At 47.5% G+C, this 22,363-nt stretch overlaps 1 protein-coding gene across 1 annotated transcript in view; it reads left to right on the forward strand.

Annotated features, from left to right (window-relative positions):
- The first annotated feature begins 604 nt into the window (after positions 1 to 604).
- LOC119450905 (potassium voltage-gated channel protein Shaker) overlaps positions 605 to 22,363 on the forward strand; it is a 311,904-nt gene continuing 290,145 nt past the window's right edge. Inside the window, exon 1 of the mRNA XM_037714376.2 lies at positions 605 to 1,179. Within this exon, the coding sequence (XP_037570304.1) occupies positions 1,091 to 1,179 (89 nt within the window). The 5' untranslated portion in view covers positions 605 to 1,090. The remainder of the gene's footprint in view (positions 1,180 to 22,363) is intronic.

Genomic DNA, 22,363 nt, shown 5'->3' on the forward strand with positions numbered 1-22,363 from the left:
GTCTCACATCGGGCCGTCCGTTCTCGTGCGAAGAGCTCTAAGGCACAACACTGATCTGTGGAATCCGGGGCGCGCCCGTCTACGGGGAAAGCATGTCTAAAAGCGTGCTGCCGTCGAACTGAGTGGCGACGCGAGAAGATGAAGAGGAGAAAGGGGGCCCTGCTGCTGCGAAGATCCGATCCCGATAACGCTGTTGTGCCACTCGACTGAGCCCGTTTCTCTTGGAATGGCGCCACGAGGCTAAGCCCTCCGCCCGACCTGACTTTGTCCCGGGACGGGCGCATCCACCGAGGCGCGGCGGCGGGTTCCGTTCGAACGCTTTATTTTGCACCGGGGCCGACAGCGCGCAGGCTGACTCGAAGGCGGACGCGTTCTTCGTGGCGCCGTTGCGTAAACAGCAGCGGCGTTAGCGCGTGCAATAACCTGCCGGAGCAGACGACAGCCGGCAGCAGACGGCTGGAGAAAAAATCCTATCCAAAGAGACCCAGCCGCCGCGTCGCACACGCTGCAGACGTCAAAAGAAAAAAAAAATTTTCTCCAACGCAAAGCACAGTGCTGCGCGCAATCGTCTCTGGAAGGCTTGTGAGGGGGCGTCAGGGCAGCACGTTTTATATCACGTGCGACATTTCCGGGCCGGCCGCCACCGACGTCCCCGCGACAATCGAGCGGTGTCCGCATCTTTTCGACTGCTGCTCTCGCCGTCCCACGTGCGATAATGAAGCTCGACGGACCCGAGACACTTGTCAAGTCGTCGCGAGTCCCTATCTCGGGGACAGACGGCGCTACGCAAGCTCCGCATGGCCGTCCTTCAGCAATAGAAAATGACGATCACTTCCCTCTCGAGTTCAACGCGGTGACCCGGCGGATTTTACCAACCCAGCGACTTCGTGTCTTTTTTTCATAGTGGGACACTCTGACGTGCTGCTTTCAGTGAGATGCGTCGAAGGCGATGCCGCGTTTGTGACCTGGTTCTTGTTCGCACCGGCGATGGCAGTGATGTTGATGATGATCATGGCGGTGATGATGTGCGCGGTGTCCAGCAGAGAAGTGTGGTGCATAGTTTCGCGTAAATACTGATGCGACTGGTGTCATGGCGGCCGTTGGCATATGGTCCCAAGCCGGAACCGGCGGTCAAGAAACGCAGCTACCACCGGAAATACTGCACGACTATAACTGGCAGTAAGTGATTCTCCCTCTAAAATCACTACCCTCATATAGGCCTTTTTTCGCGATTTACAGCTTCTCAACCAAATGAAGCATCGCCATCTTACTGCAGTAGGCCATGAAAGTGCTGAATGCTTTTCGTTAATTTTATTTTATTTGGAAATTTGCCATCACACGTTCGGTATTCTGGTCGCTGTAGTGTGTCACAGCACTGCAGAATTTTTATTCATAACGCTCTTGCAGAGTGATACAAAGGAAATGCACTGAGATTAACCTGACGGGCTCGACCAGTTTACTCTCATGCACTGTGTCGGCAAATTGTAAAGAATATGCCGGGTGTCGGCCTTATTTCTTGCTTTGTGCACTTTCACACTTTCAACGTCAGAGTCAAGCTAAATTTCTCAAGTAATGGTTCACCGCCCGATTCAATGCGTGCGATCTTTCTGCTCACGGTGAGATGACACCTTATACGTCGGTAACAATACCTACGCCTTTAACAAGTGTATGTATGCAACAGGTTTTCTTGCCAAATTCCCAAAAGTTAGCTCAATTCACAATTGTCAGAAGGCTGACCGCAAACGGCAGCCGTTCTTTGCGAGATTACCTAACTGTCTGTAAGCTATGTTACGTAAGATTACTTGAAGAATAGCACATTTCAGTAGACTTAAGCACATTCGAACAAACCAATATGTGACTGTTTACTCGAGCGTTAGGCATGCAAATGTTTCAATCACTTGCTCTTCCCGACTGCTAGTGTGGATGTGGACAAGACCGGCTGATGAAAAACAAAACAAGCTCAAGTCGGTCCTGTTGACTTCAACTAACTTTCGCCTGTTGGCAAAGTTTATCGGCAACCCTTGGTACAATTCTACGGACGTATATCATGATTACGGCTATGTCTGTGACTGTAACATCACAGGTAATGTTTCATGCTAATAATGACATATTGTACGCCGGATGTCACCAGTGCCATGACATTTGCTGTGAAAGTAATAATATCAATTATTTCGGAGAATGTCAATTAAATAGACTGTTTAACAACCTAATATTGCTGTCTGTACAAGGCCTTATGTGTGTTTGCAGTATCAACGTGTGACCGCACTATGCGTTGCTGCCCGAAATATGCGAAATATCGTGAGCCACTACCTACATGTCCCGGGTCCTCTATACCAACGCAAGCAGCTTCTTTAGCAGCGTTAATTCTCAGTGCGAATACCAGTCACATATCATTGAAATACTGCATGTATCGCGGACGTGAAATATGCGATCGCGCTTGCGCATGAAATGAACACAATTAAAGTATTTGCATCAGTTTATACACGTTCAAATAACTATGGTAACCGGTTTATACGCCGAATCATATTACCACGTTATACCATTGCATTATTTCGTGTTTGCTTATGAATTGCTCCGTTTTGGTTAAAGTTGGTCATTCCTCCCTGCTTCAATGAATACTTCAATGTCTTCGTCGTAATTATCTACAAGTCTTCGTTCTTGTCAGCTTGGGGTGTCGTTCTTCAACGTCCGCAATTGCGGAACTCACAACTCTTTGGCTTCGTAAGGTTTGCCTGTCGGTGGTCTGACCCGCAGCGTTCGCTGATAATAGCCGCGCTTCTATGATTGACCGGTCGTCGTTCTCGCGGTCCGCTTCAGTAAGAACGGCTCGGTGAATACGGGCTCCAGAGCCGGTGTTCACAAAGATTCTTTTTCATAAGTGACTTCATTGGCCGTCACTCCAGTGATTGTCTACTTATTGAGATTGTATTGTATTGTTAAAGGACGCTACGCACACACACACACACACATATATATATATATATATATTATAAGAAGTCAACAAACAATGACACCAAGGAGAACATATGGGAAATCACGTGTACTCACTAATTGAATTAAAGAAATGGTAAATTCATGAAAATGAAAATGGATGAAAAAACAACTGGCCGCATGTGGGGAACGAACCCACGTCTTCGTATTACGCGTGCGATGCTCTCACCATTGAGCTACCGCGGTGCCGTTTTCCCATCCACTTTCTGGGGTATTTGTCTTACAACTAGAACTAACCCTGGGAGTGTGTGTATAAATATAGGACATGTTGTAAACAAAGAGGTGCGAAAGTTATAAACTGCAGCGAGACCTTTTGTTCTTTGTTGCATAAGAATACATTCGTAAAACGCGTTAATTGCGATTAGAAATAGTTCAAAAAAACATTTATAGTAGTAATACAATGTTGTAGTTAGTGTAATCCCAAAATGTCATTTCAAGTGGATACGTCTTGCAGGCTGTCTGGCTACAGTTGTAAAATTGCAATATCTGCCGTAAAGTAATCAATTAAGAAGTTAATTAGTCAACGTTTGCTAATTTGTAATGTCTCGTAAGTCCGCCTCTTCAAATAATACAGCTCAAGGACAAGAATTATGCTATACCACAGGTGATTTTTAAAATTACGTGAGACATAAAAATGATCACCCCGTATACATATTGACCTTGCGGTATCATAAACAACAACCATTAGTAGCACAATACTAAAATCGTCATAGACACAAGTACAGAGTTAGAACAGGAACCCATATCTAAGTTCCTTGCTTAACATGTGTTAGTGGGCTATGTTGAACATTCTTTGCGATGCAAAGAAAAGCAGGCCAAAGATACAATGAAGGCCCCTGGAGTGAGAGTATTCTTGGGTCGTTCGCCTGTGTTTCTTTTTCTCATTTCTTTCTTTTTTTGCTACACATTAAAGAATCTAAATATAACGAATCATGCCATCTTGATCCTTTCAGCACACAAACGGTCCTTTTTTATGGCCTTCAATGATATACTGAAATATTCAAAGTGGATCTATTGCGTATTCAAGGTATAGCGTAATGCGTCAGTTTCGGCCGATCTACCTGAACTAGGCTTTTCGCACAATTACGTTTTACCATGCATGATGGCCGACCTGTCGCTCATGGCACACTAAGGCCGAGGATACGCTATAGCAATCAGTGAGGACGTACCGTTAAGGAAGAGACGGTGATAAACATTGTGGGCTCAGGTCATGCGCTTCCTGCTTTATTTCCACTTCTAGGGATGCGTACGTCAGCCATCTCGTGTGCGTCGAGCGAGATGTGCGGAGTAGTGAGCTGGTAGGAGTCCGCATGTGCCGTGTTAGATGTAGTAACCACCGCATCACGTGTGGATGGCGGGAAGCCTCGGAACAAACAATGTGGCGTAACATTCGCGACGTTCTTGTCCTAGAAAAAAAAGCATTATGGTCCGACAGCTTACTCACAGTCTTCGGGCGCAGCTGCGAACGTTTCCTGCAAGTGATTCCCTTGCAGCACGAAGGTTGCAGCGTCGAAGGTTACGCGTCCAGCCGCACTTAACAATTCCAGGAGGCAGTTTTAGCGAGCTACTGGCGTTGAGTGCTTGTTCAGTCAGCTGTTTCTGGACTTTCAAGCGTTGTTGATTGAACGATGCCAGCTCTCATCTTTCTTTCGCAGCTATCCCCATGCAACCTCGCATTGAAACGCGGGATGCTTCACCGCATAAAATATGGTGAAATAGCTGCCAAGTATTGCAAGAGATTAATACATTTTTAACTAAATTAGAAAAAAAAGAACCTTGTCTGTAGAACTTTGCGCTGAACGGAACACAAGATATGCCAACTAACAGCAATTGTGCCGCCGTTAGTCATAGGGGATCAACTGTAGCAACGAGTTGCTGCTGTCACGAACAATGTTGTTGAGTTCACTTGTCGGCAACTTTTACAACTTGCGTGGATGCTTGTCGGCACACGTGACAGCGGTTACCCAAAGGAAGAGCACACCGGGGGGGGGGGGGGGGGGGGACAAACCCGTAAGTCTGCTCTCTTTTAGCCAACATACAGTAACTTGAGCAAATTCGCTGATGTGACAGTTTTTTTTTTTTACTTTCTCTCTCTCTCTCTCACTGTGTTTCATTTAATGAGCTCATGGCTGCGAGTCAACCGCAGGTTGACCTCGGAAGCGCTCGCTCGGGTTTCGTGAAAAGACATCGCCTCGCTTCGATTCTCGCATTCCACACGAGTCTGGCAAGGCGGACCGCCGCCTGTTACGTAACGGACATTTTCGTTTTCGCAAGCTTTTACTCCATACGCAGCCTAGACAATAAGCATACGGGCCGTCACGTCACTATATTATTGCGTAATTCATGTGTCAGAAGTATATGTATATTTCTCATGTTATTATTGTTGTCAGTCTTTTCTTTCACTAATATACCACATGGCAACTAGGTTTGGGGTTATTTTTGTTCATATTTTTATGCACTCTCCTGCATAAGAACGACTGAAGTACGCCCAAATTTGCTATTCGTTCACAAAACTTCGTTCCATTCAGCGCAGGTGAAAGTGGTGTTTTTTAATAATAATTATTTAATTAATATATTTATTTATTTAACTTCATTTTTTTATTTACAGCGCCCGTAGGGGTATTATTGTGGAGAGTAACAGCGCTCGAAATAAAGAGAGTACAGAAAAAGACGCAAATTGACTTCAGTCTTCTGAACAGAAAATCAATTATGGAAAAGCTTAGTTTATTATAGACAACAAATGCTCACATAAAGTTAAATATAAGCGATATAGACAGATAGGCAAAACAATCACCCAATATCAGCGCTTGCCAGTTTGACTGAAAAGAAAATTCTGAGGAGAGGAAGAAAGTGTTGAAGGAGACACACACACAATTTCCTCTGGAAGCTTATTTCATTGTCCAGTCGTTCGTTGAAAAAAAAAACAACGAATTAAAATCGGTTTATCCGGGAAGAAGCACCTGTACCTTCAAACAGCCGATCAGTACGGGTGGATATGTATGTTGGCTCCTCGGTGTATTCTTATTTAGTTTCCGTCTCTCTGTGGTACATTTAGAAATCAAAGATGTCAGTAAGTATTTCCGCGTATCTTCAAGGAGAGGCAATCCTCGCGCATCCCGGAGGTAAAATTATCTATATAAGTGTGTTCGCCATGTAACAAAACGGGCCGCTCGCCACTGTGCGCGCTCTATAGTTTCAATGTTTACTTCAGTGAGTAGAATTTGTTGCTGGGCGAGTTGGTTGACATCTGAGGAAAGCATGGTTGCGCGAACAGGAAAAGAAAGACATGGAAAGAAAAGTAGGAAACGATAGGTCAGGCGCTGAACTTCAACTGTTTTACTCTTCAAGCAGAGCAAGAGGGAGTCAACAAATGCGCATGCGCGTGTCAGTGTCGTCTAAGGCGATTACAGTGACGTTTTTAGCAGCTGCATCTCGTTGTCAAACAGAAAAACAGACGTATCACTAATACAACTCGTGCCTCTCTCTTTTATGTGATAGGCCTCCAAAAGTTCTCTAGCTAACCTATCACCACTTTTGCCAATTATCTTAATAGACAGTTTTAGTTACACGCACATAGAGGCTTTGCGTACGTAGAGCTTCTACGTGTAAGCAGTGCGCATGCGCAGAACGTAGCGGCCGCGCGCTGGTCTCACGGACGTGCGTGAGATTCGATTTTTTACGTGCGTTTCTTGCGCACGTAGAAAGCTTCGCGCGGGGGCTTCGCGAGATCACGAACAAGCGATAGCGTGCTGAGCGCGCGCAGATGGCTTGCATGGAAACACGGCGACAGGATGACTGGTCATCTATTTCATTCCATGTCAACGATGACAGCAGATTACGCTTGCACAAAACACTTTCGGGCATTGCGGAGACGATGACCGGCACGCATCAATGCACATCACTGGCTTCGCTGAAATACTCATCTTGAATGGAATTGTTCATATTTCCCGATAGATGTAGCTACGTGGTGCGTCGCGTACGTGTAGCTAAAAGCGTTTCAGATGGCGTGCACGTAAGGTACGTAGACTGTTCACGTTTGCGCACGTGAAGTCTCCATGTACGTGTGACTAAAACTGTCTAATGTCACGCAGTAGTGGCTCACATGTGCCGGCCAAGCAAACCATGCAATGCGCAGGTAAGTGCGCATTACCTTTGTTTATGATTGACAATTCATGCTCCCGTGCCCTGTCATTGACACATCTTCCCGTTTGGCCCACGTAGGACTTCCCACATTTCAGCGGTATCTCATATACAACGCCAGTCGCACATTTCACATAAGGTCTGGTGTGGTTTTTCTGGCATCCTGACTTTTTGTCAACGCGGCTAATCCGCGGACACAGTCCAGCCAACTTGCGTGGCGCCGAGAAAACAACAGGTACACCAAACCTATTTGCGACTTTCTTCAAATTGTGGGAAAGTTTGTGGACATATGGCACCATTGCGGGCTTGCATCCTTTTTTGGTTAGGGTTAGGCATATGCTTTTTGCCCTTCACCTTCTGGAGCAATATTTTTGAGACGGCCCCTACGACCGAGCTCGGGTAGCCGGCTGTCTGTAGCCTCGCCAATTGGTTGTCAAAGCTAGCCTGCATCGCGTGAGAGCACGACTTCATGAGAGCAGATTCAAGGCATAGAGTGGCTATTGCTCTTCAGTGTGAGGTTCACAAGCACTGCATGCGTACTCTAAAGGTGGGCTATGCGGTCGACATAAAGAGTCCCTGAAAAGAATGCCAGGTGCTTGCTTAAAGTTGCGTCTCAAAAGGCTTAGTGTGTTACTCGCCTCAGAGACTATGTCGTCAATGTGTGCATTCCAGGCTAAATTGCCAAAAAAAATAATTCCTGGATGTTTGTGCTCGCTGACGATCGGCGGTTTGGTCTTGCATGCCTTGCTTTAAGGAGTTTTTTTTTTGTGAACAAATGTTAGTTAATTACATTTTGGCAAATTTAGGCGTATGTTTTAAGGGTCACGCCACGAAAAACATTATTAAGGTCATTCTGTAGCAGTTGATTGCCTGCTTCGCATGAAATATCGTGGTAAACGCGAATAAGTTACTTGGTTGTGTGGTGACGTACACCGACCGAAATCAGAACCCTGGGAATGAGAGATGGCCATTGTTCAGCTGCTTAGGGTTTCTTAATCTGCACACAAACCTAAGCGCAAATAATACCCACGGCCTGTCTCAGCATCAGAGGGCCGTGGCCATCTATGGATAACCCTTATGGCTACCAACATTTACGTGCCACAAATGAGCACGACCTAGGAGAGCATCTCGACCCCCATGACACGATCTCAGCACCAGAGGGGCAATGACTCCATGACCAGAAGAATGAATATTGAAAACACCGAGGAGGCGAAGAATAATAAACTTTTACAAAAATTGAGCTCTTCTTTCGCTTCTCAACGGCGGCATTCTGAAGTCAAGCTGCATTTACAAAACGAAATTTCGTTCTGCCGTTTAGTGTTTGAGGACATTACATATCTTCGTTACCGAAATGTGTTTTGTTTTCGCTTTGTTAAATATAGTGGCTGCAGTTCCATTGGGCTGTGTTTGCTTTTGCTCCACAACAGCTTTGTAACGATTGTATTGTTTTTATTGCAGGAGCTGCATGAACGCAATTTAGCTCGATTGCAAACTCAATGAGGGTCATGTTGTAAAGCAGCGCAAATTTGAACACGGAAGGACGAAGGAGCCCTCGCGAACTGAGGAACTTAGTTGGCAACCAGTGCGCACCACTATTTAAAATGGTGGGCCAACACCACAACGAATGCTGGTGATTTTCTCTCGTTCTCGTGTATGGAGCTCGTGCAGCACGTCTCCCGTAAACCACGCATTGTTGCGGCTTTCAGAATGTTTACGATCGGTGTTCCGATATCGATGGTTTGTCGTCTGCACCCGGTCGTCTTCTCGGTGTCGCCTGTACCCCTGCGGCGGTGCTTCAGATTGTACGGCTTTCTCCAGCAGAGCGCCAAGTCATGGGTGCGATATGCGGTCGCATATATTGATAGTATAGAAGGCACAGTGCCTTAGCAACCGCGGTTGAACACGATTGGCTGAAACGCCGCTGGCGACGTTCGATGCCCTTTGCAACCGCTGTGAGAGTACGCCGCTACACCTAATGCCCAACCTAACCTATCGTGGGCGACACGCAAACGAAATAATCCTCACGGCGTGTTATCAGACCGTCACCGGCGGCGTTTCGGTCAATCGTGTTCAACCGCGGTTCCTAAGGCACTGTGCCTTCTAGACTTTCAATATGCGCTTCCTTATCGTGAAGACCACATTTTGAGACAGGTGGTCTCGTAAGAACGCTGGTGTGACGCGCTTTGGGTGCAAGTTACAAGAAACCCAGTTGATCAACTGTAATCTACGGCCCTCAGCCACGCAAGTTTCGCTCTGCCTTTTTAAAAATTATTATTACGTCATACTGAGATGATCTTGGCGACCTTAAACGACGCCGGTTAAGCCCGACCCACATGGAGCGATTTTCTTGCGAAAAGCTGGCGAACAGCCGCGCGCGGCGTCCGCCTGGCGGCCGGCGGCTTTTCGCCGTCGATGAGGGCGGGCTAGATATGTTCGCAGGTGGTCAACCCCTCGCCGGAAGCGGCAAATGAAGGCTGTCAGCGCGGACCAATCAGGGCGCGGTCGCGACCGACTTTCTGCCGCCGCATTTGAATTGGCTAGCCAGGCAAAGAGCCTATAGAACGAACACGGCGACAAAAGCTGCGCGCATCGCGTACAATGATCGACTGATCACAGCCGTCCATGCGCGACCAATATGGTTCACTTGCAGAATAATGGTTCATTTGCAAATACAAAACTAATTTTTCACTGCATTATACTGCGAATGAAATCACGCTGTTTGTAGCAACACAGAAATCGTGGCGGCGGGCGCCGCCTGTTTTTCGCCGTATGTGGAAGCAGCACGGCGGCGTCACGCTGGCGTGCCGCCGCGCTGCATGGTGCACGAAGTTCGCCGTGAAAGCTCGTTCCATGTGGACCGGGCTTTACTCTTTTTCACATAGAATGGACACATACTAGAAAAAAAAAGGGGAAAAGACCGCAGCGGACAAAAGAAAGGTAACAAGAACGAAAACTGTGACTTGAAGTCAGGTGACATCAATGCATAAAAGATAGCTCGCAGCCAGAGATTCGTATTTCTTTGAAGCCTTCAATCCTATCTGTCCTCGTTATCGTCCTCCTTAAGGATGATATATGTCGCAAAATAATGTACCGGAGCTTGAAAAGCACGCCTCAAGCGCGGCAAGATGGCGTAGTTATCGTGCTTTAGATGGCAGTGAACTGGTTTCCTGGCTTTCCTAACCGGAGCACATCTTGCATATGAAAGACTGAGCTCTTGTAATAACTCACTGACTCTTCGCTACGCGAAAGCAGAAACAACACCGCCGGCCAGAAATCGCGAATCTTTTCTGCGAGGACTGCGCGTCGCTCACCGGGCATCTTCACTGTCGCGATTGTCATCGCGACTGGTGGGCGCCGGCTCTTCCAAAACGTTCCTAGGTGCAAATGGCTTCGTGAGTCATAGCCCTTGACTTTTGCTCCACGAACTACTGTAGAAGCAGGGTGAAACGTAGGTGACAGAAGGCATTCTGTATCAAACGCTCAAACCCTTGACGCAATATCGCTGCGTAATAGTTAATGCAGAAGATGGAATACCGTTTGAGACTAAACGAAAAACAAAGAGCAAGAGAGAAGAACCAGTTGCTGAATACGCTATTTGTCGCAGTATGACAAGGCATTTGATTGTTATAGTAGCCACTGTGCGGCAAAAATGGTGTTTGTTTTGGGGTGTGTAGGGAGTTGGACAACATTAGTTTTATCCGTGTATTTTGCAGACTAGCTGTGATAATTCCTCAGACCTTCATATTGAAGCAAATGAAATTATTCTGTCATATATATATATATATATATATATATATATATATATATATATATAATCATATCATAAGAAGCCAAAAAACATTGACACCAAGAACAACATAGGGGAAATTACTTGCACACACTAGTTGAATTAAAGGAAATGATAAATTAATGGAAAATGAAAACGGATGAAAAAACAACCGTCCGCAGGTGGGGAACGAACCCACGTCTTCGCATTACGCGTGCGATGCTCTCACCATTTAGCTACCGCGAAACCGTTTTCCCATCCGCTTTCTGGGGTATTTATGTTTTGCAACTAGAACTAACTCTGGGAGTGTTAGCCAGCGCCACCACTCACAAGCCATTCATATTCACTCATATATATTGTCACGTAGTAGTGACGCTGAAGGAAACAGTCGTAAAACTGTGTATGAGGAAACTGATTTTTTATTGGGCGAACCTGTGCCCACAAAAGCAAGCTACACTCAAAGCACAACGAAAGTGGCGATCACAGTCGGCGGTCGTCGAAAATCTGATCTGCGGCGAAACGCGTCGGCTTTTATACCTGAGTCACCGAAGGTTCCAGATTAATCCCTGATGCCCGCGTGTCTTCCAGAAAGTTCTAGACAATTCGCGTCGCTCATACGATCAGATTACATGAGTGTCGGTGACAACAGACGTAGGATAGAAGCATCGATAACGTTCGAGAAGCTTCCGATGCAGGCGCGTCCTGCGCCGAGCGATAACGTTTAACACTTGTTAGCCGGTGGAAAGCGGCCACCGGTGAAAGATAAACATGTATACGTGTCAATATATATGAGTGAAAGAGACGTTACAACGTTCCTTCGTCTACCTACCTCTTTGAGGCATTTGGCGCGTGTGCCATGGGACAGTTTCTCCACAACCTTCGGGATCGGTCCACGTTGCCCAGTCCTTTCCTCGTAGCAGTCAATGCTATGTAGAAGCTGCGCGATACTGTACTGCCTCCGTGATCGGCCCAGGTCGAACAGTTTTTAATGCTTTTTCGCCGGAGTACAAATCCCGTCGTCGTTTCAACAAGGACCACATGACACAGGTACAAACAACTGTATAACACGGAGTTGTTCATGACGTCACGACCTTCGTGTCCCTCTCTCGTACTCCCGTCCATTGCCTATGCTCACGCTAATGATCGGAGTGTCGTAAACTCGTGTCAGACGGCCGCAGTAGAAATGGGGCCATCATCGTCGTACGATCGTCGAAACCGTCGTCTGGCTGCTGTCCTCGCACACACGCTCGCGTCAGACGCGCAGCTGCCCCTTTACACAAGCACGTTGTTAACCCGGTGACGATTTGAGAAACTCCAAGCGATGCTGGGTAACCCGGTATACCTAAGGTATACCTGTGAAATGCTTCGCATAACATGAATTCCCACAGTACGTGTGGTTTGCGTAATTTTCTGTAAGTGTAATATCTAGTTTTCGGGCTATTCTCTTTGCCACCCGCCACGGGCGTTGGATTAGTCGCTATGGCGTGGCAGTGCTGAGCACCAGGTCGCAGAGTCGGCCACATTCCGGTGGAGGGGGGATGCAAAAGTGCCGCGCGCGCGCACGCACGCATGCACGCACGCACACACACACAAACACACACAAACTCTCTCTCTCTATATATATATTTTTTTTCTATCTACCTCACGCATACACGCGCGCACGCACAATACCTTCCTTTCCTGCCTAGTTTCTCTGCTCTTTTCTCTTTCTACGCTGCCGAGGAGTAAGTTTCTTCTTTCATTAGACCTTTCTGGGATGTAGCCCTTCATTCGCGTTTTCTCCGAACTCCAGATGCCCAGCGTGAAAAATACCAGCACGCGAACACCTCAAGGGAAAAGCAACGAAGCGAGACGTTTGGTAGCACCTTTCATTCGTTTTTCTTGTACCGTGGTGTGCGTGTGCTGCTTGTCCCAGTGGGAATGAAGCGTACTTGGCGCATCCCAGACATCTATTCCGGGAAACGTGAATGCTTAATCGTCGCTCTCTCTCTCGATGTGTTCGCCCGAAGGATGCCACTTTCCTGCAGTCGTTGCACATTTAGTCGTCCTATTTTAGTTGGATCCGGCATTGTTCAGGCTCTGAGATGCGGAAGCCATCGTTAAAACCCATTCTTTTAACTGAAGAACGTTTTTAACACTGCTATAGCGGGCCGTTTATGACTCCCTGCCTGGATGACTTGTGACGTGCTTGCGTAAATTCAACGTCGTTAGCTGCGTTCACATGGATACGGTGGAAGCATATCGTGTTAATTTATCGTATCACATATACTCATACGCCACCGTTAACGTTAACGTGTAAGCGCATTTTGTTGTCCAGCAAACTAACGTTACCTAGTGTCGTATTTGGAAGGTAGCGCTTTCTTTTCCGATAAGCCTGCTTTTCCTGTCGCGTTGCGAAAACACCGAAAATACCCGCAGGGTGGCTGCTACCTCCCTCAGTGTTTTCTCCACGTGGGCAAATTTAAACGACGTTTATTTTCTGTATAGTATCGGAATAATAACATTTCCTAGTATGTCAGCAGCGCTTGCCATGTCCAGTGGTAACCGAGCGCGGCCACCTCGGCTTCTATTACCTCAAAGCGGACTTGGCTGCGTTCATCACGCGAATTAAGTAATTCATCGATGTTAATGTCGTTTATTGATGACAAAGACGACACTCTTTCAACGCGCGTAATGTACTCACGAGTGAAAAGAAATCGCGTGCGGCCTGCTTTCGTAAGCCGCCATATTTGTTTGATGTCCCGCAGTAGGGCAGCGGCCTCACCGGTTTATCATCCCTCAGCGAATTATTTCCCATAATTCTTGATACCATACGCTTCTGTTTACATGCGCCTCTGAAACGCGCATTCTCCAGCTCAAACTACGCTTGTTTGGCGCATTAGATCCGATGCGCCTTCCTAGCGAATTACCCCGTTTACATTAAATGCGAAACGCTTGAAAGTTGATACGACACGCTGCCGTCGCATTTATGTGAAGGCCGCTATTATCGGGGCTTTAAAAATGTTTTTACAGCTGTTCGTTCTTTCTGGTATAGTAACTTTCTTCTTTAGTCTATTCTTGCGACTGACCACAATGTTAAGTGCTGGTGGTGAGAGAGATGTCCCCAATATCATACACACTTCCACACACACACACAAACACACAAGGACCACACACAAAATCTTGTCCATTGCACGCAATGCGCAAACGGAAGCTCGATATATATTTTATTGGACTGTAGTGCGCCATGTATAGCACATGTACGGCGAGAACAATACAAACAGCAACAAACTAAGAGGATGTCAATTCACAACAAATGATTCACGCTTCTTATATATTTAGACGTTCAGCGGCGTTAGACGTATCGCGCAGAAAAGGCACATGCCTTTGGAAATTGGTTTTATTTTGTCATCGCCGCTTTGTTTCTCCGTCAAGAATTGCTTGTAGCGTCCCGCTTTGCTCATAACGTTCGATCTCGCCAGTAATATCCGCTTTTTCCACTCCGACAGGGTCGGTCTTGTGCGGTGTTCGTACTTTCATACTCTCGTTTTTTTTTCTCACTTTTGTATTTTCGAAATTTTCTTTCCTAAATGACGAAATGTTCCTTGCTGCTTAACTGCACTCGACGCTGAGTGACGTCGGATCTCCTCTCGCTGTGACCCACATACGAGCGCAGGGCTGCTGTCCCGCGCTGCATCTGTTGATGCTCCATGTTTGCTTGCCTTGTAGCGCTTCACTTTCCGGACCGCGGTGTTTTGTTTCCGTGTCGTTATTGATTGAAAGAGGCGCCGATCGCGGCAGAGTGGTATCGATCCGCAGGGGGCACCGAAAGAAGCCTCTTTTTTTTCATTCTTTATGCACGATCCTGCCAGACGCAAGGTTTCTCAGTGACGCTGCAGTTCTGGCCTCTCATTTCTACTCGAGCATCAGGTTGCGGGCGCGTGTTCCGTGCGTCGCGTGCGCGGGCTACGGCTATCTGTGTGTCCATCTGTGAACAGCAGCCAGCTGCGACATATATCCCCATGGAGCGTGGACGCAGCGCTGACTGCCGACTTGGAAGTTTGTTTCTAGGTGGAGAGGCACACCTGGCAACTGACTAACCCACTAGAGGAGTTATACGCAAATCCAGAAAGTGGAAGTTGGTTACAAATGTCTCAAATGTCGCTCAAGGAAGCTCGTTCGTGTTCTGCGAAAAGAAAGCGTCGTATGTGAAACACCACCAGCCTTTTCTTTGCCAACTTTGCAATCCAAGAGGACCGCGCAACGGATGACTAGGGCCCGTTTCACAAACGGAACTTAAGTATATAGGGCGTCAATAAGTGCAGGAAAAATACAAGTGTTAGGAAAGTTTTAGGAGAATATTTCAAAAATGACACTTAAGCATCACTTTCAAAAGTAAGACTTTTCCGGCCAAGTATGTCGTCTGATGTCGAGGATACCTAAATAATTTGCGTGTACGATCGGTTCAATCGTAAAATAAAAAAATGCAGCAGAGTAATGCGGCTATAAATGTTGCAGTGCTTGCACGCGCATTTTGCTGAGTAAAATACAAAGCACTATTTCGTTTTAGCGCTTTACTCAAACTCGTCTGGCCACAAGTTCACATTGGTTCTCGCAGCCACTGCGGTTGTGTGTGGCGCTGTGCCGACTTTTTTAGATGTTTTGTTGCTGAAAACGTGCGGTGTTTGTGCGTAGAGAGTGTGTGTGTTTTGTGTGTTTTCAACCCGCGCGGACGATGGAAAAAAAGAGAGAAAAAAGCATATCGGTATGCCTCATCCTCCGTAATGTCGTGCACATGTCCGGCGAAATCGGCAAAGTCGGCGAGGCCGCCGTGGCAGTCAGCCATCTTGCATGCTTGCTAGGCGAGAGTAGGGTGGCTAGAATGGGCGTGGCCATTCGCTAGGGTGGCCATTCTAGCCACCCTAGTGAGAGTAGCGAAAGTCGCACTTAAGGCTGCGAATGGCTGTACTTTACTTTCTGGCATTCAAGTGTCGATTAAAGTTTACCTTAAGTACAAGATTTGTCTATGAAACGCGTTAAGCATCGACCGGCTACTTAAGTCATAAGTTAAGGGTAAGTTCCGGTTGTGAATACGGGCCTAAGCTTCATGTCGAGATGCTGAAAGCTGGAGCAGCGGTAAATCAAATATTTTCGCGATGTGTTGATTTCGCGCCCAGCGAGTCCAATAGACGTGTATTTCAGGTGGGCATCTGTTGCGTGTTTGTGCCCATGCGCCGCAGTTTATCAGTGCTTAACCACCTTCCTGGTGGCATACGGTCCATTTCTTGGTATGTGCCGTTTCTCAATGCGCACTCAACCTATATAGAAAGACGGGACAAGACAGGTGCTCCTCTTCTGCCCATATGCATCTTGCGTAGCTAAATTACGCCGAAAGTGCTGTGCAACACAGTCGAGTCGGCTACAATGGTTTGATTATTCATCGCCTCTTCCTTCTTCCTTGACAGATGCAGTGGTGTGCCTCGAAAGAACGAATACTTGAGCTCATCTTACTTATTTTAAACCTTCAAGTGAGGTGACATTCCCCAAGAGAAAATGCGCCTTCCTGAGTGTAGCGAAAGGCTGCAAACACAGCCACTGTCCCTTCTGTTAAAACAGTGACACACATGTCATGAGCGTCATTTTCACGTCGCAAGCTCTTCTGGTGTATCGGCATCGTACCCCTCGTCGCGGCCGAGGTTGCGTCACACCAAGTGAAAGTATATCTCGGAAGGTGTGATCAAAAGCACAACTACCTTGAAGTTCAAGCGCAAGTACTCGCTTTAACATAATCGAGTTTCGTGTATTGCCGCCATACCTGGTAGGCATCGCCATTACTTCGGGAACTTCGTTATTGGCAGGGCAGTTATGAGTCACCTTTATCACGATCATATTTATGTCCACCCGGGACGAAGGCCTCTGCCAGCACTCTCCAATTAACCCTGTTTTCGGTAAGACGGTGGGTAGGAGTAGCATTAAATGTGCTTTCCTATACCGCGTACAAACTGCCGCCTGCACCACTACCATCTTTGGCCCACCTTCCACTGATAAAAGTATTCGATGCATTTTTCAATACCTTCTTAAGCGTCTTGACCCTCTACCTCTGTAGTATATATAGCCAGATTTCGTTTGTACCTTTGTAGTATATAGCCAGCTTCGCCAATTTACTACCGTTTATTCTCCGTCAACTGACAAATTTGTTCCAAATTAGCCCTCTGTAATTGCGTCGCCTTCTCATAGCCGTTACTACCCTGTCTCCCTTTTTTTTAAAATGGTCTTTTTTCTAAACCTTCTTCTTCTTTATTATTTTTTTATTTAGTGATTCGATTTCCACGGCGATCGTTTCTCCTTTGCTCTCTGACCTTTGCACATCTTTCGCGCTGTCCTTACTTACGTACTTTTTTTATACTTTTCGAATCTCGAAAAGCTATATAAAATCCTCAATAAAGGAGTTCCGTCAATATTTCCTGTTTTTATTTTCCTTCCGAACGCGTGCCTCACTTACAGGAATTAAGCTGGACGCTTTTGAGGTTTTTTTTTAATTTATTTTTGCGTAGTTCACCTTATCAGCATCCTTTGGCCGCTTGACATAAAAATATAATCTTCCTCGTTTTTCTTCGCCGCACTCAATCGCAGCATTTTCCCGGGCGGACGGAATTCCTTGCCTGAGAGTGCAGGCGTTCTGAGCATGAATCTCCGCGTATAATAACCTCTTCTCCTGTGCTCTCCCACGGATTCTCCTTGCCCCACAAAACTCAATGAGCCAATTTCACTCGTCGCCGTGGTTATTGGAGCCGCGGAATACTTCTCGTTTAAAACCGGCCGGCGCTCGCTTCTTTTACGATGGCAGTGAACTGCGCAGTGGAGGCATGAAAGCGAGGGAGGGAGCCCCGAGCACTGTGTGTTAGCCTCCACTCAGAATAATCGGCGTCTCTCGCCGGCTCAGAAGGCGACGTCCGGAATGGTGTGTTTGCATTCCTCCTCTCCCTCACTCGCACAGCGCAGTTGAGTTTGTTTCAAGGGTACATTACGCCCTCGCTCCAGCGTCTTGCGTTTGCTCGGGCAAATGTGTTTGCTCGGTTGTCGGCTTGTTAAAGGCTGCAAGCTTTAGAGGGTCGTCTCAAAACTAAAATTTCCCAATGAAATACTAATCTCTCAACAAACTTGCTTATATAAGTCGGGTCGAATGCCGTGAGCGAGAAGAATAAAGGGATCCGAGGTGGTAGACTACTCGTTAGCTAACAACTAAAGTTAGCTAGACCACTTGTTCGCTACCAACTTAATGCATCAAACGGACAGTGAAACCACAAATGCCGAAAATACAACTGCAGCTGGAAAAAGAGTGACATAAAATGATAATCTAGAGTGGACGCGCGGCGCATGGTTTATTTAAATTACTGATTACAGCCACCGGCTGTAAAGCAAATGTAATTCCTTAAACCTGGTGGCTTGTAAAGGTGAAACAAATCTGGGAAGCTTGCACTAGTGGTGGAAAGCTGGAGTAAACAGCAGATATGGTGATTGACCTAGCTCTTCTTCCAAGTTTTCCTAGGCTTGGCTAAGTTTTGCTAAGAAATGCTAAGCGCTTCTAAGCACGGTATTCCGAATTGGCTTTCGCCGACGCGCAGATTCTCGCTTGGCTGCACGACGTGCTTCAAGATGACCGGCGGCTTCTTCGGGTGTCCGGATCTTCTGTGGACGTTCCATGTCAAGGCTACATGTGCACGGCACAGACACGAGGCGAAGCGCACGCCGCTCCGCGACGTGGTTGCTAGGCAACGCACGGTGACGTCATCGTCATCTGCGGTTTTTTTTTTTTGTTTACACTACGCGGCCTAACCAAGAGATTAAACAGCTCCGCTGTTAAAACAAACTGCATGGTAGTTGCAGCTTGCATCGTCATGATAGTGAAAGCAATGCAATGAAAGACGTGCATCGGCCTAGATGCACGTAGTGTGCTGTATGCGTTATGCACGCATGTAGGATTACGCAAAAAATAGATGTGAATTGGAAACGCAATACATAACTTTAGTGAAGCAAACACAGGAACAAAGTTAACGTAAGTCAAGAGAATGCCTTTGCAGGCAATAAATAACCCACGCATTCTTAATTTGATGACTGGAAAATATCGCGTACGAAAGTAACCGTAAGCTCACTCAGCACAACCGCTCTATGACAGTGCCACAGAATACCCTGCGTAAGGCATAGCAGGAATGACAAATTTATTAGAGGCGAAGCACCTTAGGGCCGAGCCTTGTCCCTCCCTCGTCGTCCGTAGCTCTGGTTCGCATGGAGTGCGCTAGGGGCGCTGCGGTGGTTCCCGATGCGCGCTCTCTTTCTCCCTTCAGCCATGGATGATAACGGTCGCTTCTGATAACGGCGCGCCCGCTATGGATCAAAAGGCGAGAGTGGCGGCTCAACTGAAGTGGAGTCGAGGGCTCGCAAAGCTGCTGCAGCACGGCGACGCAGACAACAAGCGGACCCGGAGTCTAGGCCGCGGGAAGCTGCAACAAAACGTCAACGCCGGCACGCGGACCCGGAGCTGAGGGCTCGCGAAGCTCGCGCTTGAACCGAGCATCGGCGCCACCAAGGAGGTTTAAAAAGCATTTTTTTAAAACCTCCTTGGGCGCCACCAACCTCAGTTAGAGAACGCTTCCGGCGTTTTGCCGCCGCTTTCCGCTCTCTTGCCGCCTCTGGGTCCGCTTGCCGGCGTCGCCGTGCTGCTGCACAGATGACAAGGCAATGTATGGGGGATTCACGGTTACCCGAATGATCCCCCGGTGCTTCGTCCACTCATCATCATTCACATCGTGGATATGCGGCGATTTTTTTCTAGCTGATTTGGCTTAGCAGTTCAGATTCTGTGTCATGTACGACTTGCACAGGGCCTTCCACGTGCAAGGTTGAGAAGGCGTAGCATGTTTTATGCATCATGCTAAAGTCTAATGTTCCAAAACTTCAATTAACAATTTCGGGAGTCGTGTGTGAATAGAGTAATACGGGCTATTAACAGCGGAGCTGCTTAAGCCGACCGTCAGTCCGTGTGTCGCGAATAAAACCTCGCTGAGTGATAACGTCACTTACGTTGCCTAGCAACCACCTCGCGGAGCGGCGTGTGTTTCACCTCCTCTCCGTGCCGTGCACGTGTTGCCTTGACATGGGACGTTAAGGGGAGGGAAGGAGAGCATGCGCGTGGCGCGCGCTATGCTCGAGAGAAAGAGAAAATGAGAGTGAGAGAGAAAGAAATTGTAGCAGCACCAACGAGGCAACGCGCAGAGCTGCTGCCGACGCCGTCCGCGTTTCCCCGTTTCCCCGCGTTCGCGCCGAACGCGCGCGGTGTCCGTGACTGCAGCCGGCGCCTATGGCGGTGGCTCGGCAGGTTTCGACCAGCCACGCCCCCGCAAGTGTGGAGGCGCAGATTGGCCGTGACGTCACCGGAGAGATTAAGCTCGGAGCCGCCGCGAGGGCGGCAAAATTCTGGTTGACTCTGTGGCGAGTACCTGTAGACTTCACATGGGACGACCAAAAATAATCCGGACACCCGAAGAAGCCGCCGCTCATCTTGAAGCGCGTCGCGCGGCTAAGCGAGAATATTAGCGTCGGCGGCGAGCCAATTCAGAATATCGTGTCTAGCAGCACTTAGCATTGCCTAGCAAAACTTAACGAAGCCTAGTAAAACCTGGAAGAAGCTAGGTCGATCACCACCTGCGCTGTTTACTCCAGTCTTGCACCATTAGTGCAAGCTGGCCACGTTTTTTTTTTTTATTCGTATTCAAACATCCTTAGTATTTGACCACCTAAGAAGGCTGACAGGCAATGCAAAAAGACGTCGAAGGTGGGTGAAGAAAGCCATATTTTGAGGAATACCAACCAACCGACGGGCAAAGATGATGGTTTTATGAGACATCCCACAGCCAAAACCTAGATTCAAAACAACAGACAGTCAAATACGGCAGCCGCGGCTAGTGTAACTGCTTGTGAATTTAGGGTCTGTAGCTGAACACCATTGCTATAGAATATTAATGGGAATATGTATGGTCTATTTAGGAGTGGCTCAATTTAAGAATGTGTTCACAAGTACGAAGAGACGAAAGTGCAAGCAGCATAAATACAGACGCATCTGTATTTATGCTGCTTGCACTTTCATCGCTCGCTGCAAAGCATATGATGCTGGGAGGCGGCGTTTAACTGAGCTTTCGCAGAAACATCAATAATCACGCCAATTCCAGCACTATATCGGAGTAGGTATGTTATATAATGCCCGTAGTGAAGTCAGGTTCACAAAGCTCTCGACTGAACTGCAGGACTCAGCGAGATTCAGCGAGATCTTCCGTCACCCCTATACCACCGGGGAAGGAACAAAAAGATCGGAGTGCGGTTGACTGCAGCGGCTGAAATTCGAGGTCCGAACACGGGTTCCTTCAATCCCTAGCTAGGCACTTGATCCACCTGGTTCCCTGTGCTTTCTCCGCTTGAGGACCAGGGTGGAGTATCTAGAGGTGCTTTCAAAACGCTTGGCTTCTGTCGGTATTGATTCTGCGGAAGGAACCAAAGATACACTTTCACACTGTGTCTAAAGGAGGAGTAGCTGGTGCTGACACTGCGTTTGCGTCCGCCGGTGAATTCGTTGAGCTGCATGGCGCTGCACTGGTTCCTGCTGGTCGGCCTGAAGGAAGCACTGAAGGAAGTGAGCACTTCGCGCTAACCCTAAAGTGTCGTATTGCACAACAACCAACAGCAATTGCGTGGACTGACAAAATTGCGTGGTCAGCAACAATAGACTAAATTCTACCAGAACTCCCATTATGTAAGCTCCACGTGTTGACTGTCGTATTTCGCACAAACTCTTCTGTACTAACCGCCCTTTGCGTTCTTCTGCAGTGTGTCTCACCGATATGATGCATGACTGTTCGCGCGTCATGCGGCAATCCATCAATCGCCCAGGTAATGCTTAAGCCCCCAGCAGGGACGTCAGTCGTAGCAAAAAAGATGCGGTGGCTTAGCAGTATTCCCTTACGTCAAAAAAGGCGGCAATATATATTCACCACATAATAGAGTCACATCATCCTAGCATTTACTTCAGTACTCAAAATTTACTGTTGTTTCCACCCTGTTTTCTTTCCCATAGTATTGACTTCCATTCACTGCGTAACGGCGCCGGCAAATCGTACTTGTCGCATACTTTTTTTATTTGTTTGATGTAAGATTAACTTAAGTCCGGAACCAAGCAGGGGTGCCTACAACAACAAAAAAAATTTAATTCTGGAGTTTTACGTGCCAAAACCACGGTATGATTACGAGGCTTTTAGTAGTGGGGGGCTCCGGAATTATTTTGACAACCTGGGGTTCTTTAATGTGAACCCAATACCCGGTACACGGGTGTTTTTGCATGCTGCCCCGATCTAAATGCGGCCGCCGCGGCCGGGATTTGATCCTGTGCCCTCGGGCTCAACAGCGCCACATCAAAGTCAGTAAGCCGCCATGGCGGAT

The sequence above is a fragment of the Dermacentor silvarum genome, chromosome 4, assembly GCF_013339745.2.
Source record: "Dermacentor silvarum isolate Dsil-2018 chromosome 4, BIME_Dsil_1.4, whole genome shotgun sequence".
Lineage (NCBI taxonomy): Eukaryota > Metazoa > Arthropoda > Arachnida > Ixodida > Ixodidae > Dermacentor > Dermacentor silvarum.